Source organism: Lepidochelys olivacea (genome assembly GCF_965140295.1).
Source record: "Lepidochelys olivacea isolate rLepOli2 genome assembly, chromosome: 5".
NCBI classification, from domain to species: Eukaryota; Metazoa; Chordata; order Testudines; family Cheloniidae; genus Lepidochelys; species Lepidochelys olivacea.
In genome coordinates, this window is record NC_140415.1 from 63,137,937 (window position 1) to 63,163,755 (window position 25,819).

Genomic DNA, 25,819 nt, shown 5'->3' on the forward strand with positions numbered 1-25,819 from the left:
GATGTTTTGAACAGTGTCTCTCAAACTGAAAATTTATTGCATATAAAATACCTTTGGGTGGTTCATGTATATTCACTTAATACTACACTCTTGGGAAAGCAGTTTTAGAGTTAGAGAGTGGTAGCCACTCCAGAGCAAAGGACGAAGCCAGCTTTTTGTTGTAGGCCTAATTATTAAGCAGCCCACTCTCCCAGTCATCTTCCCCCAAAACAAATAAGCCCCCCCTGAAACTTCCCATGTCACATTGCATCCCACAGCAGAATTTATCTGACATTTGGAAAAAATCAAGATGTAACTTCTTAAAGTCTTAATGTTATTTTTAAAAAAATCTCTGTGATTGTCTATAAAAAAACCCTCTAAATATTTTTGGCTCCTCTAACTTCCAAAATGTTTTAGACTACACACTCCAAAATTTCACATTTGGGCTGTTGACTTTACAAGGGAGGAGTGCAGCTTAATTTGTTGTCATGTTTTGTGAGAGAGAGTGGGTTAGTCAGAGCTTCTGATGGGGATGTACATAGTTTAGACTTTAAGGTAGTCAGGGATGGCGCTAACAATGTATTTCATTAGAACAGAGATATAAAGAGGAGGCAGCAAAAGAGCTCTCTCTCTCTCCCCTCATAATCTCGGGGAAAAACAGGATCAGGAAGGGCCCAGGAAGAACTGGGAAATTGAACATCTTGCCTTCCCAGAAAAAGCCAGTTGCTATACTGCTTATAAGAGGTACAGAGGCTTTGTTAGTAAAGAAGTGTTTGGTTTTCAGGTAGATGAAAGCCATTCTTTACTGTTTTGCCTGATTTTGGACCACGCTGAGAAATGCCTCAGTCCTGACTCGCCATATTTCGTTCCACAGCATAGAGGCACTCTGGGCAGAGTTGTATGTGCATAAAGGGGGAGAGGCAAAGACAGGGTAGGAAACTGGGAGGAAACTCTGTGGCACAGAGTCATGCTTTCCAGTCTTGGAATGGAAGTAAGAGGAAGGGCTCTGGGAAAGGCAGGAGGAGATAATGTATGGAGTGGGCATTGTAGGAGGCTGGGAAGGCCTAAGAAGGTGCATGGGGGAAATGCTGGGCACTGGTGCGGTATTAGGGAAAGGTTGCAGGCAGGGGTTGAGTCCTACTCTGATGACATGGTGCAGAGGAGCATCCCAGAGGAGGTCAAGTGGGGTCACTGTCTTGGGTTGGAAGAATTCTCTGTGGTGAATATAAGATATAAAATTTCTGCTATACCTCCTAAAAGTTCAATAATGTGGCTCTTGGGTTTTATTAACTTATTCTCTAGGTAACCCCACAGGGAATCACTTAGGTTTGTTCACTCGCCAGAAACCTGAGGTTGGAAAATAAAATCTGGAGTCTCAGTGGCATTTGAGTAGGGTTTCCACCTGTGAGGTACCTTCCCCTCCCTGCCCTCCCCCCGCCCCCCCAAAGGGATATCCCAGATGAACCTCAGCCCACAAAACTGGAGAGTTGGCAGTATCTACTGAGCACCCTTATGGATTTCCCAGGACAACTACCTCAAAAAGGCATCTTCCTGGGAAAACTTGGAAGGGTGGCAACCCTATGAGAGAACTGACACATTTTCCTCATCATGGAGAGGGGTTTTTGGCATTATAGAAGAGACAGAGAAAATGACCCTTTAGCTGTGTAGATAAATGTATAAAGAAGACTGGTTCCTCCGTGACAGTGCCAGACCTTTTTCTTCATGGCAGCAATCTTTTAGGAGCTGGGATATCACTGTCTACCCTCACCCCACCCATCCCTCATCTCCTTATGTCTGCAGATTAGCTCCCTCTCTAAGGTGCGGGAAAGCAACAAAAGTGATTTAATGCTGTACTAACAAATGAATAAATTTCTGTTTGGAAATTAGTTACTATTGAGCACAGAACACTGAACATAGCAGGTTTAAGTCCACCCTAGTCTGTGGATTCAGCATCTGTTTAATGATCTTAAGGAGGAGCTTATACTGAGTCCTGGGGAAGAGGGAAGTATCTCTAATTAGTTTTGCTACCCTGCCTTCCATGGCTTCAGAGGCCTTTCCATCCCTTGTTCTTCTCCTTTTCTCTCCTGTACAGCATAGAACAGAGGGAAGCCCATTAATCATAAATCAGGCACATATGGTAACAAAAATGTTACAGAGGGATCATATGTATTGGTTACTATGCAAAAGAAAGAAAGGCGGAAAGGTTAATCAGAAAAACATCTGAAATTTCAAATGCACATTCCCATTTCAGCATCAGTTGCTATTTTATTCTTAAAAAAAAAAGTGCCTGAACCAATGTTTTTTAGCTAAGACACAATGAGTACAAACAAGGGCCCTTTTATGTTCTGTTCAATATAAACACAAGAAATCAGTAGTCGTCGTAGTAGTAATAAGTATTCAGCTTAGTATGTGTAGACGTTACAAAACATACTTTATAAAACAGTGAGACAAAGTTTTCATTTTGTACATCAGATTTTAGCGGTGGTCAGAAAAGAAGAACATTTATGCAAAAAAGTCTCTTTTTGTCAGAATTTTGAATTTTGAAAAATTCTGGCTGGCTCTGTAGTATGTCAAAATAACAGGATGGATTTTTCATCTGTTTTTTATCAGAAAAATCAAAATTTGGAAAATTTCTATTGGCTCTATCATGTTTGCAGGGATTTTTCTTTGGCAAATTAAAATAACCCATGAAATTGTCTTAACAAGGATTATTAAGAATATGCCCAGTAATTCATTTGTAAATCCTTCATTAGAAAACACCAACATCCTTTTGCAAAGGATTTTAATAAAGGAGCCATTTTCTCCCATAATACATTCAGGTATGTTTTGGAAATAGATTTGTGGATGCTGTTGTTCCAAGTGGAGCTGGCGTCTCCCTATTCCTAAGTAGTTGGTCTCTGGTTATGGTCTTGTCTTCTTACAGCTTTGTCTCTCAATCAGTTGTTTAAGTTATCTCTGTCTCATCAGCTCACTAGCAGGACATTTCTTGATCTGGCCTAGTATTCCTCTGGGTCTCTTTGCCAGATGTTTGGCAGGTTTACTAGATCTCTCTTGTATGCAACAGTCTCTCAATCTGGCCTCCCTGAAGTGTAGAATCGGGATTCTTCAGGGCTGGAAACTGAAGTTGTTCCAAAAGATAAATATTTTTTCTTGATTAAAGACAAATGTTTTCTTTCAAGATATAGCTCCTTAGTAATCAACATAAGTTTTCAAAGTGCACGTCATTCAGATCTTCCACTAACGCAGTTTTCCATGCAGAGGTAGGGCCAACCAAATTTAAATGTTGACAATAAGCTAAAGATGAAGAAACAAGAGGACATTTACATATTAACTGAATACAAGTAAATTTAGATTATGTCCCCACATCTCTCCTCTTGCAGTTTTAGTTGTAATTTCAGTAACCAAGCTGGCATCCATAATAACAGTTTATTCAACCTTTCAGACCAGGCCAGTCTTAAAAAAACAAAAATGGATAAAACTTTTCAGTAAAATGGAACTTGCAGAACAAATAAAGTATGGTCTTCTCAGGGCTTTGTAATGCTACTTACCATGTCACAAAGATTCCTTCCTCAACATCAGTGTTCTAAACTGGAGTTAATTTGGGATAGGTATGCAGCATCTTTAGGTCACTCTTGAACCTAACATCAAGGATATTTTCACACCATTCCCATCTTATACATTACCTCCTAAAGATCTAGCTTGGGGAAGCAGATAGTTAATAGGCAACAGGTTTAAAACAAAAGGAAGTATTTCTTCATGCAATGCACAGTCAACCTGTGGAACTCTTTGCCAGAGGATGTTGTGAAGGCCAAGACTATAGTAGGGTTAAAAAAAGAACTAGATACATTCATGGTGGATAGGTCCATCAGTGGCTATTAGCCAGGATGGGCAGGTATGGTGTCCCTAGCCTCTGTTTGCCAAAAGCTGGGAATGGGTGACGGGATGGATCATTTGATGATTACGTGTTCTGTTCATTCCCTCTGGGGCATTGGCGGCTATCAGAAGACAGGATAGTGGGCCTGATGGACCTTTGTTCTGACCCAGTATGGCCATTCTTATGTCCTGCTAATGGGGAAAAGGGAAGCAGCAAACTGTTTGGAGGTGGGAAGATGACGTAGGTAAGGTAATGGGCAGTGCTTACACACTCACAATGTGCTCCTAAAATCAACTACTTTTTCAAATTTAATGGAAATATTGGTTGGGGTTACTTTATGTAAACTTCCTATATTTAAGTGGAGGGGAGTGGGAGTGAGGGAGTTCCTCCAGGTGCTTTAATGAAGAATTTTATTGGCAGAATATTGTAATAGAAATGCGGAATGCAATAGCCACAAAAACTGTAAGTCAAATAATGATAAGGCGAAAACAGTTGTGTGCTCTGCTTTCTCAGCACAGCTGTTCTAGTCTCTCACTAGTAAAAGGCTGATCAAAACCACAGTGCAGGTGTTTATTAAAAAGCTCAACCCAACCAATCAAAAAGGAATAAAACATTGTGTGCAGCTTCTCTGACACTAAATATTCATGGTTCATTGATTAGATGGGTGTTATTTAAAGCACTTCATAGCTAGTGCAAAGAAGATAACATTCTTTTGGATGGTCTGAGGTTTATCTCAGTATTAAAACACGGTGTACAAAATATTCTGATTTTAATTTCATAAAGCAAAGCAAATTGCAAGTCACAAAATCAAATTCAGCTCTTTATGATGGACAATATTAATTGGGTTATAACAAAGCCAAAAGTTTTTTTCAGAAAATTTAGTTTCCCTAAATCAGACAGAGTAACACAGACAAACACTAGAGAAAGACAGGTGAAGGAGAAGGAAAAGGAAAGAGTGCTTCTTTACAGTTAAGCGGTTGATGGTGGCTGTGGTTGCTGTCTTTTGAGATAGGAGTTTGCTCTGGTGGATAAAGACCTATCATCTTGGTAGAAGTCAGGCTGGAAGACTGGAGCAGAGCAGGAGATGAGATCTAGTTGTTGGATGAAGTTTCCACTTTCTTCCAGGGGTGGAAATGAGCAAAGAAAATGTCAGGCTCTAGACTATTGACCAATGAGAATAACTTATTACACCTCAAGGAATGCCAAACCCGAGAGTATGAAGGCTGTATTAACTGGTTAGGCCCATAACATAGAAAATAAAATAAAAATTACTTAAAAAAAGAAATTATGCACATTCTCATTGTATACAGTGCTAAGATGAATGAATGAATGACACTGTCCCGCATCCAAATTCAGTCTACAATCAGGTCATGGGGAATGTAGGTTGTCCATAGAAGATCTTTACTAGGTTCTTCCAATAATTTCCTTTGTTCATACAATCTTGTCTGTTTCAAAGACCATGAAAACAATGAAAAAATCAAGGAACATCAACAACGGTCCAGTTTTCAAAACAAGGTTCCCTGAAAGCACTCAGTCCTTTCTTGAGCATCACCACAGCAAAGTGATTTTAGACCTTTATTTGGAGTCTGAGAATGAGAGTCCAATTGTTCATAGGTCTTACTCCTTTAAGCGTCACTTTCTTTTAAGCATCATCCACTGATCATGTTGTCATGATAGGCCTGGTCTCCATATGGCATAGAACTGTAGTCACTGTAAGAATGTCAGAACCAAAGAATGGGGGCAAAGGCTAAATTTATCTCTCTCTCTCTCACTCAGGTAATCCTGTTGGGAAAGGTATGCTATATCAGGTCCTTCTCTGCTTTACCATTGCTCAGTGCAAAGTGCTCCGCAAGAGCTGTCTGTTCATATTTTAATTAGGTGTGATGAGAAGCATTTGACAACTAAGTGTATGTAGTTTTTCCTGTCTCCTCATCTCTACCCAGGCTCACTGGCAATATCAGTTCATATGGTACATTTTGAAAGATGGACTTCAGGTTCTCCTAGCCTGGAATATAGTTCAGTTTTGGGTTTTTGTTTTGTTGGATTCTCTAATCCACAGAGGTCTAATGCTATCAGGATGGATAAGAGGGTTACTCTCATTAATGAGAGTTTCATATTATCAGGACTGCCAAAGGGACCAATTAGGACATTACTAGTTATAGGTTTTTGCCTCTTCATCAAAAATAAAGTTAATGTAAGTCTTCATAACTGTTCAGACAGCCATATCATTCATGAAGAAGAGCCCACAGAAAGGCCATTGTGTTGAGGAAGCATCTTGCAGACTGTCATTTCAGTTACTAGAAATATAAAAGCTTCATTGAAGTCAATGGGAGTTTTACTATTGACTTCAGTGGGTACAGGATATTACTCATTGCATTTATAGGCACTACTCTGTTACCTGACTAACATTTGGATATGACGGTTGTTACATTATGTAGATGACAACTTCCTTGGGTTTCTTGTAATTCTGCTCTGCGTTTTTCTTCCAGTACAGCTTACTAGTCTTTGAATGTTTGATCTAAGGTCTGGAAAAGCCTAAGACTCGACTAATTTGGAGGTTTGTTCTTTTCTACACGCTTCAAATGAACAGAGATGTAGGCAAAGTATTGTGTTTTCTAGAGGCCATCGGTTTTTGTTTCAATCCCTGTGGGCTATCCAGACTCACTGAGTTAGCAATGAAAGAGAGCTCATTTTTTCCCCTGTGGTAATATTGCCACCCTTTTTCCTGATTGTTAACTGTTACTGCATGCATTTACAGCACTAATCCAAATTAATTAACAGTATTTTTTTTTTAAAAAAGCGCCATTCCTGCCTCTGAATTTTCCATCCTTCTTAATCTTCTCTGTTTCTCTTTTTTGGATCATCAGATCTTTGGGGGAAGGGACTGATTTGTACAGCACCATGTACATCTTGGTGCTTAATAAATAAGTCATGACAATAGTAATTAATAATGCCAAACCACCTTTTCTTTATGAGAATCTGATTCCTTACTGTGGCTTTCAGCTATAACTTCTCCCTCTGAAATACCAAGTGGAGATTGGAATATTTCCACATCCAATTTTCTGCTCACTTCAGGGGGAACTCTCCAGCTGGGCTTAGAAAACAGTTTCTGAGAATGGAAATATGGATTCATCCACAGCAATACTGATATGCAGAAACAAAGACCCATCCGTATTTTATGGATTTTATTATTTTTAACACATTGAAATAATGGAAAATATTTGTAGTGTTTTATATAAGCTTTGTGTTAACATATTTTTTTTTCCCTCACAACACTTAAAAAAATTATGGTGTTGAAAGAAAAAAAATATTTGGTCACTAGAAACCATCTGTTTCTCAATGCTCACAGAGATTTTGCTAGAGCAGGGGTGGGCAAACTTTTTGGCCCAAGGGCCACATCTGGGTATGGAAATTGTATGGTGGACCACGAATGCTCACAAAATTGGGGGTTGGGGTGCGGGAGGAGGTGAGGACTCCAGCTGGAGGTACGGGCTCTGGGGTTGTGGGTACAGGAGGGTCCTCTGGGCTGGGACCGAGGGGTTTGAGGGAGGAGGGGAATCAGGGCTGGGGCAGGGAATTGGGGTGCAGAAAGGTGGCAGGGGTGCAGGCTCTGGGTGGTGCTTACCTCAAGCAGCTCCCTGCAGCTCCCATTGGCCGTGGTTCCTGGCCAATGGGAGCTGCGGGGGTGGCGCTTGGGGCGGGGGCAGCATGTGGAGCCCCCTGGCTGCCCCTATGTGTAGGAGCTGGAGGGGGGACAAGTTGCTGCTTCCCGGAGCTGCGTGGAGTGGGGCAAGCCCCTGACCCCGCTCCTCAGTTGGAGTGCCAGAGCAGGGCATGCCCTGGACCCTGCTCCCCGGTTGGAGCTTGAGGGCTGGATTAAAATGTCTGTAGGGCCGGATGCAGCCCCCAGGCTGTAGTTTACCTTCCCCTGTGCTAGAGTTACATTTATAATAATTCTTTAAAGGGCCTGAGCCATAGCCCATTTAAATCAATGGAAAGATTCCCTGTTGACTTCAATGGCACACTGGATCAGGTCCTAAAAGATTTCTGTGCTGAACTACACTGCTTGTAATTCACTATATTAATGGTGTATTTAAGCTTCAAATATGCTCTCTGGGCTGCTTAGTTTGCTAGTGCAGAAGTTTAAAAAAAATCTGTTTTGGTTATTCTGAAATTGAACTTTTCAAAAATGTCTGTTCCCTGGAAAAAATCTGAATTTCCAGCTTCTTCCAAATCAGAACAAACAACCAAACAAGTCAGAAATGTGAAATTTCCCACAGGCTGGAAATTCCAATTCCCAGTCTATTCACACTTTAAAAGATTCTGCCATTCTGAGAGAGATTGCCTATGCTTAAAATGGGGAATTGTTCTGGGACTGGCAATGTCTCTCAAAACAGAAGAAAATTTTGAATGTGACCTCCGCATAGGATGTGAATAATGGTAATTATTGTAGCTAACCATCATTATGTTTTATATGTATTTTGTCTTCTAGATACATGCTCTGCAAGCTGAACTCAATTTCCATAAAAGCCTATACAACCTCCAAGTTAAGTACACTGAAGCTGTTTTTGAGGGGATAAAGCAAGCCTACCACACTTTTCAAGAGAACGTTGTGTCAGTTCTATGTTCACCACTACAAGGTTGGTGTGTATTTTTGTGATATTTCCAGCAGCACAAACTAAAACCAGTTGGAAAATATCGATAAACATTAAATAAAAGATCTGCAAAGCTGTAATTTACAATCAGCACCAATCCCACCTAGCACTGGTTTTTCTTCCCTGTATTATAAATAATCCCTTCATCTGTATACTGGATTTTCTATGCACATTTGTAGACTCAAAAATTCAAAATTCCTTACATAAAATACATAATATATGGTATAACAGTATTATATGGCATCCATAAGGAAAATAAAAATGTGTTTATTACTTTTTATTAAAAAAATATATTGGGAAATAAATGTGTAAAAATTCATCCTTAATATGCAGTATGAACTCTAGTGTGGGTTTTTTCATATTTTCTTTATTACATTTTCAAGAAGAGTACAAAACAAACTAAAATCTCATGCAATGATGAAGACATTTAAATTAATAAAAAATCATTACAACCCATATCACAACAAAGGAAGGCAAATATACAAGTCTGTTCTATTTTCTTTTTCCTTTCAATTTTAGCACAGAAAAGTCCACAAACATATGGTCATTTTATACTAGTTACAAATGTGATCTTAAAAAAAAAAGGTAGTAAATAATTTAGAGAGACAAGGTGGAGGAGGTAATATATTTTATTGGACCAACTACTGTTGGTGAAAGAGACACGCTTTCGAGCCACACAGAGCTCTTCTTCACATCTGGTAAAGATACTTAGAGAGTAATAGAGTGTTGTAGGTAATGACATTACTAACTCAATATGAAATGTAAAGAGACAAATTTAAAATGGAGCATCGACAAACTGATTTCTACTTTAGATAATAAAAAAATAAAAATACAATACTGCAAATACTATTCACTCTCTAAAGGTGTCTCTTTAAAAAAAAAATTCAGCAACTTTTATGCAAAAATTCAGCACCTCATCCCATGTAAATTGGCATAGTTTGTGCTAATGAATCAAGGTGGAATTTTCAATCCTAAGTGATACTCACCATGCTTATGGGATAAACTTTTTCATCATTTTGCAGTCATTCTGTGTTCATATGTACATACTGTGGCAAATTGCTGGCACAATTATGATGGGTCCTGCGCTTCCTCTTCTGGGCGTGGGGGTCAGGGCACAGTTTTCTGCCCCTGAACTAGGGTATCTACTGTCCCACGAGTAACCCAGAGAAGGGTAGTGGAGAGGGAGAGACCCAGGCCCGCCCTCTACTCCGGGTCCCAGCCCAGGGACCCTAGGGATAGTGGCAAACCACTTGAACTAGTGCTTCCTTCCCCGTACTACTTCCCTCTCCTGCTCTTCAGCTTGTGGGCTTCCTGCCCTCTCTCTGCACAAGCCAGTGTCTCTTTACCTAGGGTCTTGGTCTTCTAGCCAGCCACGGCACTTCTTCAAACTCTTCTCTACTTCAAGTCCTTCCCCTAGCTGATTGAAGCAGGGGGTTTTTATCAGGTGACTGGCTTCAGATGCTCTAATTGGCTTCAGGTGCTTTTAATTAATCTATAGAAACCTTTCTTCCCTCTACAGGGAATAAGGCTTCACCTCATCCTATGGCTTACATATCCATATATCTCTCCTATATCACTCTCCTGCTGCCTTCTGGCCTGCTGTATCACAATACATAGACACATAAGTGTACTATATGTCTGGACTTCCTTGTAGGAAGTGCTGAACATTTTCCCCCCCTGTACTGTTGTTGTATTTCAGCTGTCAGAACTGGGCTTGCTCTCCAGAGTACACTAGATAACATGTCTGTCCCTCTGTCTGTCTCTCCCCCACCCCACTTTCTTTACGGATGTTCTTTCTTCTTACATAAACCTTAAAGCGGAAGCTTCAGAGGTTGCTTTAAGGGACTTTCTCACTGCTTTTAAAAACAATGCCAAACAGATCCAAGATGCAGTTGACACTTTGACTCCATCAAAGAATCAGCAGCACAAAGGTAATAATTTTTATTTGTTCAATTTAAGACAGCAAGAAATGAAAAAAATAGCTGTTTTCAGTATTCCTGAGTCTGTAAAAACAAGTCACAGGTCTTGGAAGGAAAGTAATTCATCTGTGCTTTCTTACAGACTAAAATCATAGTATATTCTGATCTCAGTTACACTAGATAAAATCCAGAGTAGCTGCAGTAATTTCAGTGGAGTTATTCCAGATTTACAGTGGTGCAAATGTGAGCAGTATTTAGCTCTCCATTGCTTTACTGTTTAGTTTTCCCTATTGGTTATAGCTTTATTAATATTGTACTAAAACTCTGAAGGATTGAATGTTTTCTTTTTCATTGTGTGTATATTTGTAGTGCATTTCAATGACCATGAAATTAAGAGACTGATAACACTGGATGAAGGCCCAAGTATTTAGGGATGTAGTAGATTCTCCATCACTTGCCATCATTAAATCAAGACTGGATAGCTTTCTAAAAGAGATGCTTTAACTCCAACAGAAGTTATGGACTTGATGTAGGAATTATTGCGTGCGGTTCTTTGGCCTGTGTTACGCTAGAGGCAGTGGTGAGCTGGAGCTGGTTCACACCGGTTTGCTAGAACTGCTTGTTAAATTTAGAAGCCCTTTTAGAACCAGTTGTTCCGCGAGGGACAACCGGTTCTAAAAGGGCTTCTAAATTTAACTGGCCAAAAGTGGCACCTTAGGCACCGACTCCACGAGTGCTCCAACCCTGGAGCACCCAAGGGGAAAATTTGGTGGGTGCAGAGCACCCACCGGCAGCTCCCCGCCCCACCCCCGGCCCCAGCTCACCTCACCTCCGCTCTGCCTCCGCCTCCTCCCCTGAATGCGCCGCCCCGCTCTGCTTCTCCGCCCCCCGCCCCCAGCGTCCTGCGAATCAGCTGCTGGTGCGGGAAGCTGGGGCAGGCTGAGAAGAAAGCGGCAGCTTCCCGCTCAGGCCCAGGGAGGCGGAAGTGAGCTTGTGGGGTGGGGGTGGGGCACAAGGAGGGCTGCCCGCGCTGCAGCACGTAACCCGGGGGGGGAACACGCGCAGGGGAACCGCTCCCTGCCCCAGCTCACCTCCATCACCCTCGGCCTGAGTGTGAAGCCGTGGCCTGCTTCGCAGTCCTCCCCGACTTCCTGCCAAACAGCTGATTCGCAGGAAGCCGGGGGGGCGGAGAAGCAGAGCGGGGCGGTGCATTCAGGGGAGGAGGCGGAGCGGAGGTGAGCTGGGGCCAGGCGCGGGGTGGGGAGCTGCCAGTGGGTGCTCTGCACTCACCAATTTTCCCCATGGGTACTCCAGCCCCGGAGCACCCAGGGAGTCGGCGCCTAAGGTGCCACTTTTGATGTGATCAGTGGGGGGAGTGGCCACTCCCCTCCTAGCTGCTCCCCCCCTGCTTCCCTTCTAGAAGCCAGAGGGACCTGCTGGGAGCTGCCCCAGGTAAGCACCACCGGGACTCTCCACCTCACGCCCCGGCAGGTGCCTCTGGCTCTTAGGGGTGGGTGGGCACCCACTACGGTGGCCCACGAGACCCTCCTGCCCGGTTCTGGGGGTAATCAGGGGACAGGGAGGGGGGTGGATGGGGCAGGGTTCCTGGGGGGGGGCGTCAAGGAACGTGGGGGGGTTGGATGGGGCAGGAGTCCCGGGGGTGTGGGTGGGCAACGACCCCCTCGTGGGGTGAGGAGGGAACCCGTTGTCAAGATTTTGGCAGCTCATCATTGGCTAGAGGTCACACTCAATTATCATAATGGTCCCTTCTGACCTTAAAATCTATGACAGTATAATGCAAGTACTTGTAATATTCAAGCTTTCCTCCACATGGTTCAGCCATAGTACCTCAATTCTGACTTACAGTACTCCTGACATGCCATTTGAGGTCCTCGTCTATGCTAAGACTGCTAACTCTGTTTGCATTGTGGGTAAATATTAGCTAAGGACTGTGTGCCTGATTGTGCAAAGACTTATGCATGGGTGTGAGTGATTAATCTACAGGAGTTGTTCCATGGACTTATCACATGGGTTAAATCACTCATGTGCATAAGTGTATGCAGGATCAGGCTGTAGGTTAAGACCACCAAATATATTATACTTGGAATTTGGCATTGAGCCCCATCATTGGGAGATTAGTGCATTAATCTCCTTAAAAAATCTCAGCTGCTTTAAGAGACTGCAATTTGAATTAATAAAATCTGAAAAATGGAATCCTATTGTTAAAATAATTAAACACCTGGGGCCAGATTCCAATGGCATTTACATTAAATCCTTCCAGTCCATTGACTTCAGGAGAGTTACTCTAGATTTACACTAGTGTAACTGAGATCCAAATATTGCCCTTGAAGTTTGGATTCGTTTATTACTAGTAATAAACAAATCTTCTCTCAGTGACAGAACACATTCCATTATTTACTACAAGGACAATTTCAGGTTGCCGTTACTATACAGAGCATTAAGCTTTGAACTTCTAGAACAAATGACAGCAAAAATTTAAATATTTCCTAGTTTTTTAGATATGTTTCTTAAAGGTACAAGTTACAGTTTTGATGGCAATAAAAAGTAGTTAAAACAGTAATACTTGGACAGAAGTTCACGTTTCTTTTAATTTATGGGAGAGAAATAGTAAATTTTGTAAAAGCGACAAAGAGTCCTGTGGCATCTTATAGACTGACAGATGTATTGGAGCATAAGCTTTCGTGGGTGAATACCTACTTCGTCGAATGCATGTAGTGGAAATTTCCAGAGGCAGGTATAAATATGCAAGCAAGAATCAGGCTAGGGATAACGAGGTTAGTTCAATCAGAGAGGATGAGGCCCCCTTCTAGCAGTTGAGTAAATTTTGTGACTTTCAGGGCATATTACATGTAAATAGCAAATGTTCACAAATTCAGGGTTCATATTTAGACTACTTTTGGTTCTGTTTTTGACCCTTTACTATCTTAGCCATTGGATACTACTGTTGATTATTGCACACTATTGGTGGGATTTTCCAAAGTGCTCAGTGTTGGTCCAATTTGGCTCCCTTTGAAATCAGTGGGAGTTATCCCACTGACATAAAGGGAGCAGAGCAGGCTGGTCCTGCGGGGTTTTATAAAACCCTCCTGACTGCTGCTCTGAGAAACACTTTTTACTCTTTCATCTGCCACCAGCAGCTCATGAGAGTAGTGCTTCACTGGAACCTTCCTACAGATGCTGGATACCAGGATGGGCAACATTTTCAGATGTCATGATGAAACAATGAGTGTAAAATCGTCTGTGTCTTGACACTTTTTAGTAGCACAGAACAATCTATTTCCTTCATGAGCAAAATGCAGCCTTTTCTTTTTATCATTTAACTAAACTATCATATATGACTTTGAGGATGTTTTTAAAAAACATATTTTATTGTTAATTACTTTCATATACGCACTTTACAGTGTAGAACATAATAGTTAAGTGCCAATACATTTTATTCAAGGGCAAGATGATTCAGTGGAATATCACTCTGAACTTTAATCTTTGAATACCTGGGCTCAAATCTGTTTAAATCATCAGTAAAAACACATTTTTGTTTGTTCGTGTCGAGAATCTCCCATATGATTTACAATAATTACCTTAAAAACTTGCTGATTGGCTATCAATAGATCAATACAGTTGCCTCAGTTTTGGCATTACTTAAATTTCTCTATACTTTATTTTCAGTATTAGCTATAGTAGGAAATGCAACTGTGAAGATTTTAAGGTGACTGTTACAATACAGTACTGGCAATCTGTTCAGGAGAGGTTTGATGACTATATTAATATTCAGGATTGCTGTGCTGGGTAAACTTTGGGAGTGCCTACTCACACTGTGTCTGCCCTTAGCCAGTGCTATCACAGGTGAAATGTGCTCCCTGCATCAGACAGCTCTAAATAAGCAGTAGTTGCATTCATAATAAATAAATACAATGAGGCTTGCATATGTTTCTAAAGCAATTGTACTCCAATTTTCATGTAATCCTGATATTCTAATAAACTTGAACATTTGTAGACCTACTTAGAAACAGTGAATTGATGTACTTCTGGTGGCACACATGAAGTTGATCTGGTGATCAACTCTAGTGATCTGCAAAAAGAAAAGGAGTACTTGTGGCACCTTAGAGACTAACCAATTTATTAGAGCATAAGCTTTCGTGAGCTACAGCTCACTTCATCAGATCTGGTACCTTGTTGACTAGTTTAGTCCAGAAGCCAAGGGCTCAATGGGCAAAGAAACTGAACTATCCTCTCACTGTTAGAGATTGGCTTTACCGAATAATATTGAGCCACATTGGTGGTGGTAGTTGTTCTTATCTTTATGCCTTCCACGGTGCCTAGGAACTCCACTCATGCACTAGGACCTCCTTGTGCTCGGTGCTGTATAAATAGAACAAAGAGACAGTCCCCCACCCAAAAGAGTTTACAATCCAAGCATAAGACAAAAGATGGATACAGACAGATCAAGGGAGGTGCTTGTTACAAGGAACTGTTGGTCAGCATGATAGGTTAGCAGTACTCTCTGCACACCAGCATAGTAGCTGTCAGGAATCAGGGCAAGCAACTGAGCCAGTCTGGAAGAAGGGCCTGCAGCAGAGCCAGTAGCTGGGCAACCTAATGAGCGCAGCTGGCCTGTAGTAGTCTAACTTAGTGGCTCTCAATCTTTCCAGACTGCTGTACCCCTTTCAGGAGCCTGATTTGTCTTGCGTACCCCCCAAGTTTCATCTCACTTAAAAATTACTTGCTTACAAAATCAGACATAAAAATACAAAAGTGTCACAGCACACTATTACTGAAAAGGTGCTTACTTTCTCATCTTTACAGTATAATTATAAGATAAATCAGTAGGAATATAAATACTGTACTTACATTTCAATGTATAGTATATAGCGCAGTATAAATAAGTCATTGTATGAAATTTTAGTTTGTACTGATTTTGCTTGTGCTTTTTATGTAGCCTGTTGTAAAACTTGGCAAATAACTAGATGAGTCGATGTACCACCTGCAAGACCTCTGTGTACCCCATGGGGTACACATACCCGTGGTTGAGAACCACTGGTCTAACTGGTTGGCTACGCTACCTGATTGGTTGGAAGAGTCAGGAGATCAGCTCCTAAACCCAACAACAGTTCAGTGGCTGCTCAAAACATTTGCCTATGGCTGAAATAGCTCCTGCTCTTGCTTGTTCCCAGCCTTGCTCCCTCCTTGCTCCTGCCTTGGACCGAGCCTTGCCCCTGCTTTGTCTCACTCCAGATAATCCAGTTCTAACCCTCGGCTCTGATTCCTGACCACTGACTTCATCTCTGACCCTTGGCTCTGGCGTCGGGCCTTTGACTCCAGTTCTGAGCCTGGGTGCTGACTCCTGCTGTGACCCTGGGCTCTGATTCCTGGCTACCAACTCCTTTTCTGCAGAACTGCTGCCTAGCCACTCGATCCCTAGTCTGTAGCAGTGTATGGGATTCTTCCGTCTTAAGTGCAGGACTCTGCACTTGTCAGATTTCTTTGGGCCCAATCCTCTAATTTGTCTAGGTCCATCTGTATCCTATCCCTACCCTCCAGCTTATCTACCACTCCTCCCAGTTTAGTGTCATCCGCAAACTTGCTGAGGGTGCAATCCATGCCATCCTCCAGATCATTAATGAAGATATTGAACAAAACTGGCCACAGGACTGACCTTTGGGGCACTCCGCTTGATACCGGCTGCCAACTAGACATGGAGCCATTGATCACTACCCATTTTGCCTGATGATCTAGCTAGCTTTCTATCCACCTTGTAGTCCATTCATCCAGCCCATACTTCTTTAACTCGCTGGCAAAATTACTGTGGGAGACCATATCAAAAGCTTTGCTAAAGTCCAGAAATAACACGTTCACTGCTTTCCCCTCATCCACAGAGCCAGATGTATGTATCTATACATAGATGTATAGTCAATATTCCTAACTTTAGATACAAAAATGATACATGCATACAAATGAAATAATCATATTCAGCAAATCATAACCTTTCCAATGATATCTCACATGCCTTATCTTGCACAAAACATATCATCGTTATACTATAATTATATTATAACAATAATTCTATGAAGAATATGGGGTATAGTGTCACAATGGGCAAAATAATTTTGTTCCAGGGAGGGGAACCTGTTGGTTATTAATAACTAATCAGCCAGTTTATAGTTGGCAAAGTAAGCAATCTTAACTAAATCCTATGACATTGAAGAACATATTTAAATTATTTACTTAGAAAAAGCCATTTGAGGAGCTGTTTTAAGAAACACCAGTTATGAATGTGAAGAATTTTACATTCCACTGTTTCACTGTTTACCAATGTTTAGTCCCTGTCTCCTCTCCAAATATGTAGTCCAATCATTTGGTGTTTCAGGAGAAACTGTTAGTCTTTTAAGTTACAACAGCATTTTAATATTCCAGGAAAATCATTACAAGAGTTGCAAATCTAATCCCTTAGCACTTTTTTAATTTCCTCTCACCAATCCATGTTGAAGTCTTAGGGCATAGCTACACTTACAGATGTAGAGCGCTGTGAGTTAAACCAGCCCTCGGAGACTGCAGCAGGGAAAGCGCTGCCGTGTGTTCACACTGTCAGCTGCAAGCTCAGTGGCGTGGCCACGTTTGCGGCACTTGCAACGGCATTGGGAGCGGTGCATTATGGGTAGCTATCCCGCAGAGCATCTCTTCCCATTCTGGAGCTGTGGCTTGTGGGAAGGGGCGGGTGGGGGGGCACGGGGCATCCTGGGTCCTGTCCCAATGCCCCGTGATGCATCCCAGCAATCCCTGTGCTTCCATCCACATTTGATGCCATCTTTCAACGGTTTTTGTACTGCGTGCTCTGTCTTCCCTTTCGGTCTGTGGGAATGGATCCCAAACTAGTGAGGAATATGCTGATGGGTCTCGCCAGAACGTCACAAATTGCAGTTGAGTTACTCCTTAAACTACAGAGTGACAGTGAGGAGTCCGACGATGATGTTGACTCGCATAATGCACACAACATGAGATTGCTTGTGGCATTCACAGACATGCTCACCACAGTGGAACGCCACTTTTGAGCTCGGGAAACAAGCACTGAGTGGTGGGATCACATCGTCATGCAAGTCTGGGATGACAAGCAGTGGCTGCAGAACTTTCGGATGAGGAAAGCCACTTTCATGGGACTGTGTGCTGAGCTTGCCCCCACCCTGCGACACAAAGACACGAGATTGAGAGCTGCACTACCGGTGAAGAAGTAGGTGGTTATTGCAATCTGGATGCTGGCTACTCCAGACTGCTACTGATTGGTCGCTACCCAGTTCGGAGTGGGAAGTCGACCGTTGGAATCATATTGATGCAAGTTTGCAGGGCGATTAATCGCATCCTGCTCAGAAGAACCATAACTCTGGGCAACATGCTTGACATTGTGGCTGGCTTTGCACAAATGGGTTTCCCTACCTGCAGAGGGGCAATAGATGGGACGCATATTCCAATTCTGGCACCAGATCACCTAGTCTCCGAATACATAAATCAGAAAGGGTATTTCTCAATGGTTCTCCAGGTGCTTGTGGATCACTGTGGGCATTTCATGGACATTAATGCAGACTGGTCCAGAAAGGTGCATGATGCATGCATCTTTCAGAACACAGGCCTGTTCAGGAAGCTGCAAGCCGGGACTTTCTTCCCAGAGCAGAAGATCACCATAGGGGAAGTCAAAATGCCTATTGTGATCCTTGGAGACCCCACTTACCCTTTAATGCCATGGCTCATGAAACCATACACAGGGAGCCTTGACAGCAGCAAGGAGCGGTTCAACAACAGGCTGAGTCGGTGCAGAATGTCTGTTGAGTGTGCTTTGGCTGTTTAAAGGGCCGCTGGTGTTGTCTGTATGGGAAACTGGACCTTGCCAATGACAACATCCCCACGGTTATAGCTGTGTGAGGTACCCTCCATAACATTTGGGAAGGGAAGGGTGAAAGTTTCACTCAGACATGGACCACGGAGTTCAACACCTGGAGGCTAAATTTGAACAGCCAGAGACTAGGGCTATTAGAGGGGCTCAGCACGGGGCTGTAAGGATTAGGGATGCCTTGAGGGAGTAATTCGATGCTGAAAGGTGACTGGAATGTTTGGTGCCCTGCATGGGAGTGAAGTGCATCGGTTACAATGCTAGTAGGCATCTGTGTTTGCTATGTATGATGCACTGAATTGCAGCACCTGTTGCTTTGCTGGGCTATGGTATCTTTTATTTAATGCAATAAAGAATGTTTTCAAAGCCAAAAAATTCATTTATTGAAAAGAAACCCAACTGCTTGGGAAACACACATGACATGTCACAGCTGTACTGTGTGGGAGGAGGGAAGGGGGCAGGGTGGGAATGTGACAATCATAGATTTGTGTATGCCCTGTTATCATATTCAGCCTTTCTGTCTGGAGTGCTGTGCAATGAGTGCTGCACTTCAGGCTGGCTAAAATGCATGGTGATGGGGGTTGAGTGCAGTGGGTAAGGGTCATAGTTTCCAGGGCTGGGTGGTGAAGCTATAGGTTTTTGGAGGCAGCTGGTGGTGATAAGAAACTTGATGTTGGGGAAAGTGGGTTGGCAGTGTCATGGGGGCACAAGAGAAAGAGTTGTGGGACAAGGGCTGTGGTGGGGGGGCGGCTGTGGATCCGCTCCATCTGGAGTGCTATGAGCACCCACATCGAGTCCGGTTGGTGCTTCATAAAGCTTAGGAGCTGCTCTGTGTTTTGGTGCCGGTGATCCTCATTCTGCTGGTGGAGCCTCCTTTCGGTCTCCCGCCACTCCTGTACTTTTGGATTTTCAGTAGGGTACTGCTGCATGACTTCATGCAGAAGGTCCTCCTTGCTTCTTCGCAGACGCTTCCTGATTCTTTGCAGCCTTTTGGCCATTGTCATAAATATAAAGGGAAGGGTAAACCCCTTTGAAATCCCTCCTGGCCAGGGGAAAGCTCCTCTCACCTGTAAAGGGTTAAGAAGCTAAAGGTAACCTCGCTGGCACCTGACCAAAATGACCAATGAGGAGACAAGATACTTTCAAAAGCTGGGAGGAGGGAGAGAAACAAAGGGTTTGTGTGTCTGTCTGTAGTCGTCTTGGCCGGGGACAGAACAGGAATGGAGTCTTAGAACTTTTAGTAAGTAATCTAGCTAGGTATGTGTTAGATTATGATTTCTTTAAATGGCTGAGAAAAGAATTGTGCTGAATAGAATAACTATTTCTGTCTGTGTATCTTTTTTGTAACTTAAGGTTTGCCTAGAGGGGTTCTCTATGTTTTTGAATCTAATTACCCTGTAAGATATATACCATCCTGATTTTACAGGGGGGATTTCTTTATTTCTATTTACTTCTATTTTTTATTAAAAGTCTTCTTGTAAAACACTGAATGCTTTTTCATTGTTCTCAGATCCAAGGGTTTGGGTTTGTGGTCACCTATGCAAATTGGTGAGGCTTTTTATCCAACATTTCCCAGGAAAGGGGGGGTACAAGTGTTGGGAGGATTGTTCATTGTTCTTAAGATCCAAGGGTCTGGGTCTGTAGTCACCTAGGCAAATTGGTGAGGCTTTTTACCAAACCTTGTCCAGGAAGTGGGGTGCAGGGTTTTGGGAAGTATTTTGGGGGGAAGGACGCGTCCAAACAGCTCTTCCCCAGTAACCAGTATTAGTTTGGTGGTGGTAGCGGCCTGTCCAAGGGGTAATATTTTGTACCTTGGGGAAGTTTTGACCTAAGCTGGTAAAGATAAGCTTAGGAGGTTTTTCATGCAGGTCCCCACATCTGTACCCTAGAGTTCAGAGTGGGGGAGGAACCTTGACATGGTGGCACAGTGGTGGGATTAACCTGAAATCATTTTGAGATCCTGTTGAGATTTTTTGAACTAGAAATACAGATTTTAAAAAGGAATTTTTAGGAAGTCCAGAAGGCAGCTTTGAAACTGAAAGCAGCTTGGTTTCTCTCTGCTTTGTGGCCAAGCAGAGACAAAAGGGGATTATCTTGTGAATTGCAGGTTTTCTTGCCTGGAGGCAGGGTACTTAACTCCTGCAGGGAAATTCACAGTCTTCCAACCCAGAGGTTTTTTTTTTTTTTTCTTTTCTTCCTAAAAGTAAATAGGGGGTGTGTGCTCTACCCATTTGCCTGGAGACAAAAGTGGCAGGGTTTTTTTTTTAGGATTTTGATTTTTTTTTGTTTTACAAGGAGCACAGGTTTGAAAAGAAATTTTTTTTTTCTTTGGGCTGGGTAAGCAGTTTTCCAAGTAGTTGGAGGTTTTTTGCTTTAATTTGGGCCCAGAGCAGAGACAAGGGAATTGTCTTTTTCTGTAGGCTGACAATCACTATCAGAGAATAGGTATTCTATTCCAGCACAGCAAAATTTTACAGCCAAGTTTTGTTTGTTTATTTCTAAACCTCGGGTGTAAAGTTAGTTAAAAACAGAGAGGTTAGAATGGCCAAATCCTCAGCTCGACTACAGCTGGAATTAGCCAAATTTCAGGCTGAGGAAAAACAAAGGGAACATGAAAGACAGATAGAACTCATGCGGCTGAAGGAGGAGGAGAAGGAAAAAGAGAGGAAGCATGTGGAGGAGATGGAGAGGATAAAGGCCCAGCAGAATATACCAACAAACCCTAGCAATCCTTCTCCAGGTACCACTTCCCATCCCAGAAAGTTCCCCACCTACAAGGCAGGTGATGATACTGAGGCCTTCTTAGAAAACTTCGAAAGGGCCTGCCTTGGGTACAACATCTCTACTGACCAATACATGGTAGAGCTGAGGCCGCAGCTCAGTGGACCCTTAGCTGAGGTGGCAGCTGAAATGCCTAAAGAACACATGAACAAGTATGAACTGTTTAAATCCAGGGCGAGAGTCAGAATGGGGATAACACCCGAGCAGTCTCGTCGGAGGTTCAGAGCCCTAAGGTGGAAACCAGACATGTCATTTACCCGACATGCCTACCACATTGTAAAACATTGGGATGCCTGGATATCAGGAGCAAGTGTTGAATCTCCAGTAAATTTGCCCTTCCTAATGCAAATGGAACAATTCTTAGAGGGTGTTCCTGAGGAAATAGAAAGATACATCCTAGATGGGAAACCCAAAACTGTAATTGAGGCAGGAGAGATTGGAGCCAGATGGGTGGAGGTGGCAGAGAAGAAGAAAACTGGTCGCAGTTGGAGCGGAGACCAGAAGGGACCACCCCAGACCACACCCTATTACCGGGGGCCGCCCAAAGCCCCACCTACCTCCCAAAGAACCCTCCAGACCCCTTATCGTCCCACCACCCCGTTCTCCAGCAACCCTCCTCGCCCCAGTGACCCGTCAGCTGGACGATGTTTTAAGTGTAACGAGCTGGGGCATGTAAAGGCCAACTGCCCCAAGAACCCCAACAGATTACAGTTCATTGCACCGGAATCACACCAGAGGTCCACAGGCCCAGATACCTCCCAGATACCCTTGGAGCGGAGGGAAACTGTGAGTGTGGGCGGGAAGAAGGTCACCGCGTGGAGGGACACCGGAGCACAAGTGTCAGCTATCCATGCTTCCTTAGTGGACCCCAATTTAATCAACCCAGAGATCCAAGTGACGATTCAACCCTTCAAGTCCAACTCTTTCAATTTGCCTACAGCCAAGTTGCCTGTCCAGTACAAGGGCTGGTCAGGAATGTGGACTTTTGCAGTCTATGATGATTATCCCATCCCCATGCTGTTGGGGGAAGACTTGGCCAATCATGTGAAGCAGGCCAAGAGGGTGGGAATGGTCACCCGCAACCAGGCTAAACAAGCCGTGAGGCCTAGCTCTGTTCCGGAAACTTCTATCAGGACCCAGTCAGAGGTGATGGACCTGGACCCCAGGCCAATGTCTGCAACAGCAGTAGTGGATCCAGTCCCAGAGACCCAGACGGAACCAGTCCCAGAACCGGAACCAGCCGAACAACCAACACCAGACCCCGTGTCAGCACTGAATCCAGTACTTGCAACCTCAACACCAGAGGGCCCCACCGAACCTGAACTGGCAGCAGCTGATAACCCTACACAAGAGGCTCAGCCGGAGCCTGAATCCCAACATAGTGCACCAGCGGAGAGCGGTTCACAGTCAACAGAAACAGCTCCATCCCCTATATCGCTTCCAGAGGGACCAAGCCTAGGTCCACAATCCCATGAGGAACTGATGTCTCCAGCATCAAGGGAACAGTTCCAGACCGAACAGGAAGCAGATGAAAGCCTCCAGAGAGCTTGGACGGCGGCACGGAGCAACCCACCGCCTCTCAGCTCTTCTAATCGATCCAGGTTTGTTGTAGAAAGAGGACTTTTATACAAGGAAACTCTTTCTGGGGGACACCAGGAAGACTGGCATCCTCAGAGACAGTTGGTAGTTCCAACTAAATACCGGGCCAAGCTCTTGAGCTTAGCCCATGATCACCCTAGTGGCCATACTGGGGTGAACAGGACCAAAGACCGTTTGGGGGGGTCATTCCACTGGGAGGGAATGGGCAAGGATGTTTCTACCTATGTCCAGTCTTGTGAGGTGTGCCAAAGAGTGGGAAAACCCCAAGACCAGGTCAAAGCTCCTCTCCAGCCACTCCCCATCATTGAAGTTCCATTTCAGCGAGTAGCTGTGGATATTCTGGGTCCTTTTCCAAAAAAGACACCCAGAGGAAAGCAGTACATACTGACTTTCATGGATTTTGCCACCCGATGGCCGGAAGCAGTAGCTCTAAGCAACACCAGGGCTAAAAGTGTGTGCCAGGCACTAGCAGACATTTTTGCCAGGGTAGGTTGGCCCTCCGACATCCTCACAGATGCAGGGACTAATTTCCTGGCAGGAACTATGAAAAACCTTTGGGAAGCTCATGGGGTAAATCACTTGGTTGCCACTCCTTACCATCATCAAACAAATGGCATGGTGGAGAAGTTTAATGGAACTTTGGGGGCCATGATACGTAAATTCGTAAATGAGCACTCCAATGATTGGGACCTAGTATTGCAGCAGTTGCTCTTTGCCTACAGAGCTGTACCACATCCCAGTTTAGGGTTTTCCCCATTTGAACTTGTATATGGCCGTGAGGTTAAGGGGCCATTGCAGTTGGTGAAGCAGCAATGGGAGGGATTTACACCTTCTCCAGGAACTAACATTCTGGACTTTGTAACCAACCTACAAAACACCCTCCGAACCTCTTTAGCCCTTGCTAGAGAAAACTTACAGGATGCTCAAAAAGAGCAAAAAGCCTGGTATGATAAACATGCCAGAGAGCGTTCCTTCGAAGTAGGAGACCAGGTCATGGTCTTAAAGGCGCTCCAGGCCCATAAAATGGAAGCATCGTGGGAAGGGCCATTCGTGGTCCAGGAGCGCCTGGGAGCTGTTAATTATCTCATAGCATTCCCCACCTCCAACCGAAAGCCTAAGGTGTATCATATTAATTCTCTAAAGCCCTTTTATTCCAGAGAATTAAAGGTTTGTCAGTTTACAGCCCAGGGAGGAGACGACGCTGAGTGGCCTGAAGGTGTCTACTACGAAGGGAAATGTGCTGGTGGTGTGGAAGAGGTGAACCTCTCCATGACCCTTGGGCGTATGCAGCGACAGCAGATCCAGGAGCTGTGCACTAGCTACGCGCCAACGTTCTCAGCCACCCCAGGACTGACTGAACGGGCATACCACTCCATTGACACAGGTAATGCTCACCCAATTAGGGTCCAACCTTACCGGGTGTCTCCTCAAGCTAAAACTGCTATAGAACGGGAGATCCAGGATATGCTACAGATGGGTGTAATCCGCCCCTCTGAAAGTGCATGGGCATCTCCAGTGGTTCTAGTTCCCAAACCAGATGGGGAAATACGTTTTTGCGTGGACTACCGTAAGCTAAATGCTGTAACTCGCCCAGACAACTATCCAATGCCACGCACTGATGAACTATTAGAGAAACTGGGACGGGCCCAGTTCATCTCTACCTTGGACTTAACCAAGGGGTACTGGCAGGTACCGCTAGATGAATCTGCCAAGGAAAGGTCAGCCTTCATCACACATCTCGGGCTGTATGAATTTAATGTACTCCCTTTCGGGCTGCGAAATGCACCCGCCACTTTCCAAAGACTTGTAGATGGTCTCCTAGCGGGATTAGGAGAATATGCAGTCGCCTACCTTGACGATGTGGCCATATTTTCGGATTCCTGGGCAGACCACCTGGAACATCTACAAAAAGTCCTTGAGCGCATAAGGGAGGCAGGACTAACTGTTAAGGCTAAGAAGTGTCAAATAGGCCTAAACAGAGTGACTTACCTTGGACACCAGGTGGGTCAAGGAACTATCAGCCCCCTACAGGCCAAAGTGGATGCTATCCAAAAGTGGCCTGTCCCAAAGTCAAAGAAACAGGTTCAATCCTTCTTAGGCTTGGCCGGTTATTACAGACGATTTGTACCGCACTACAGCCAAATCGCTGCCCCACTGACAGACCTAACCAAAAAGAAACAGCCAAATGCTGTTCAGTGGACCAGAAAGTGTCAGAAGGCCTTTAACAAGCTTAAAGCGACACTCATGTCTGACCCTGTACTAAGGGCCCCAGACTTTGACAAACCGTTCCTAGTAACCACAGATGCATCCGAGCGTGGTGTGGGAGCAGTTTTAATGCAGAAAGGACCTGATCAAGAATTCCACCCTGTAGTGTTTCTCAGCAAAAAACTGTCTGAGAGGGAAAGCAACTGGTCAGTCACTGAAAAAGAATGTTATGCCATTGTCTACGCTCTGGAAAAGCTACGCCCATATGTTTGGGGACGGCGTTTCCACCTGCAAACCGACCATGCTGCACTAAAGTGGCTTCACACTGTCAAAGAAACTAACAAAAAACTTCTTCGGTGGAGTTTAGCTCTCCAAGATTTTGATTTCGACATCCAACACATCTCAGGAGCTTCTAACAAAGTGGCTGATGCACTCTCCCGTGAAAGTTTCCCAGAATCAACTGGTTAAAATCGTCCTTGAGATGTGGAAAATATTGTTAGTCTTTATGTACTTGGTAGTATATTTAGAGATGCATGTGTCTTATTAACTCTGTTTTCCTAGAGCTCCAGGAAGAAATCCCAGCCAGTGTTTCACCCTAGCTGAGATTTGGGGGGCGTGTCATAAATATAAAGGGAAGGGTAAACCCCTTTGAAATCCCTCCTGGCCAGGGGAAAGCTCCTCTCACCTGTAAAGGGTTAAGAAGCTAAAGGTAACCTCGCTGGCACCTGACCAAAATGACCAATGAGGAGACAAGATACTTTCAAAAGCTGGGAGGAGGGAGAGAAACAAAGGGTTTGTGTGTCTGTCTGTAGTCGTCTTGGCCGGGGACAGAACAGGAATGGAGTCTTAGAACTTTTAGTAAGTAATCTAGCTAGGTATGTGTTAGATTATGATTTCTTTAAATGGCTGA

The 25,819-nt window shown here is 43.9% G+C and overlaps 1 protein-coding gene across 1 annotated transcript in view; it reads left to right on the forward strand.

Annotated features, from left to right (window-relative positions):
* LOC311520576 (uncharacterized protein) overlaps positions 1-25,819 on the forward strand; it is a gene marked incomplete at its 5' end in the record, with an annotated part of 111,641 nt that overhangs the window by 80,097 nt on the left and 5,725 nt on the right. The window contains one exon of the mRNA XM_084628132.1: positions 8,346-8,493. Coding sequence (XP_084484258.1) covers positions 8,346-8,493 — 148 coding nt within the window. The remainder of the gene's footprint in view (positions 1-8,345; positions 8,494-25,819) is intronic.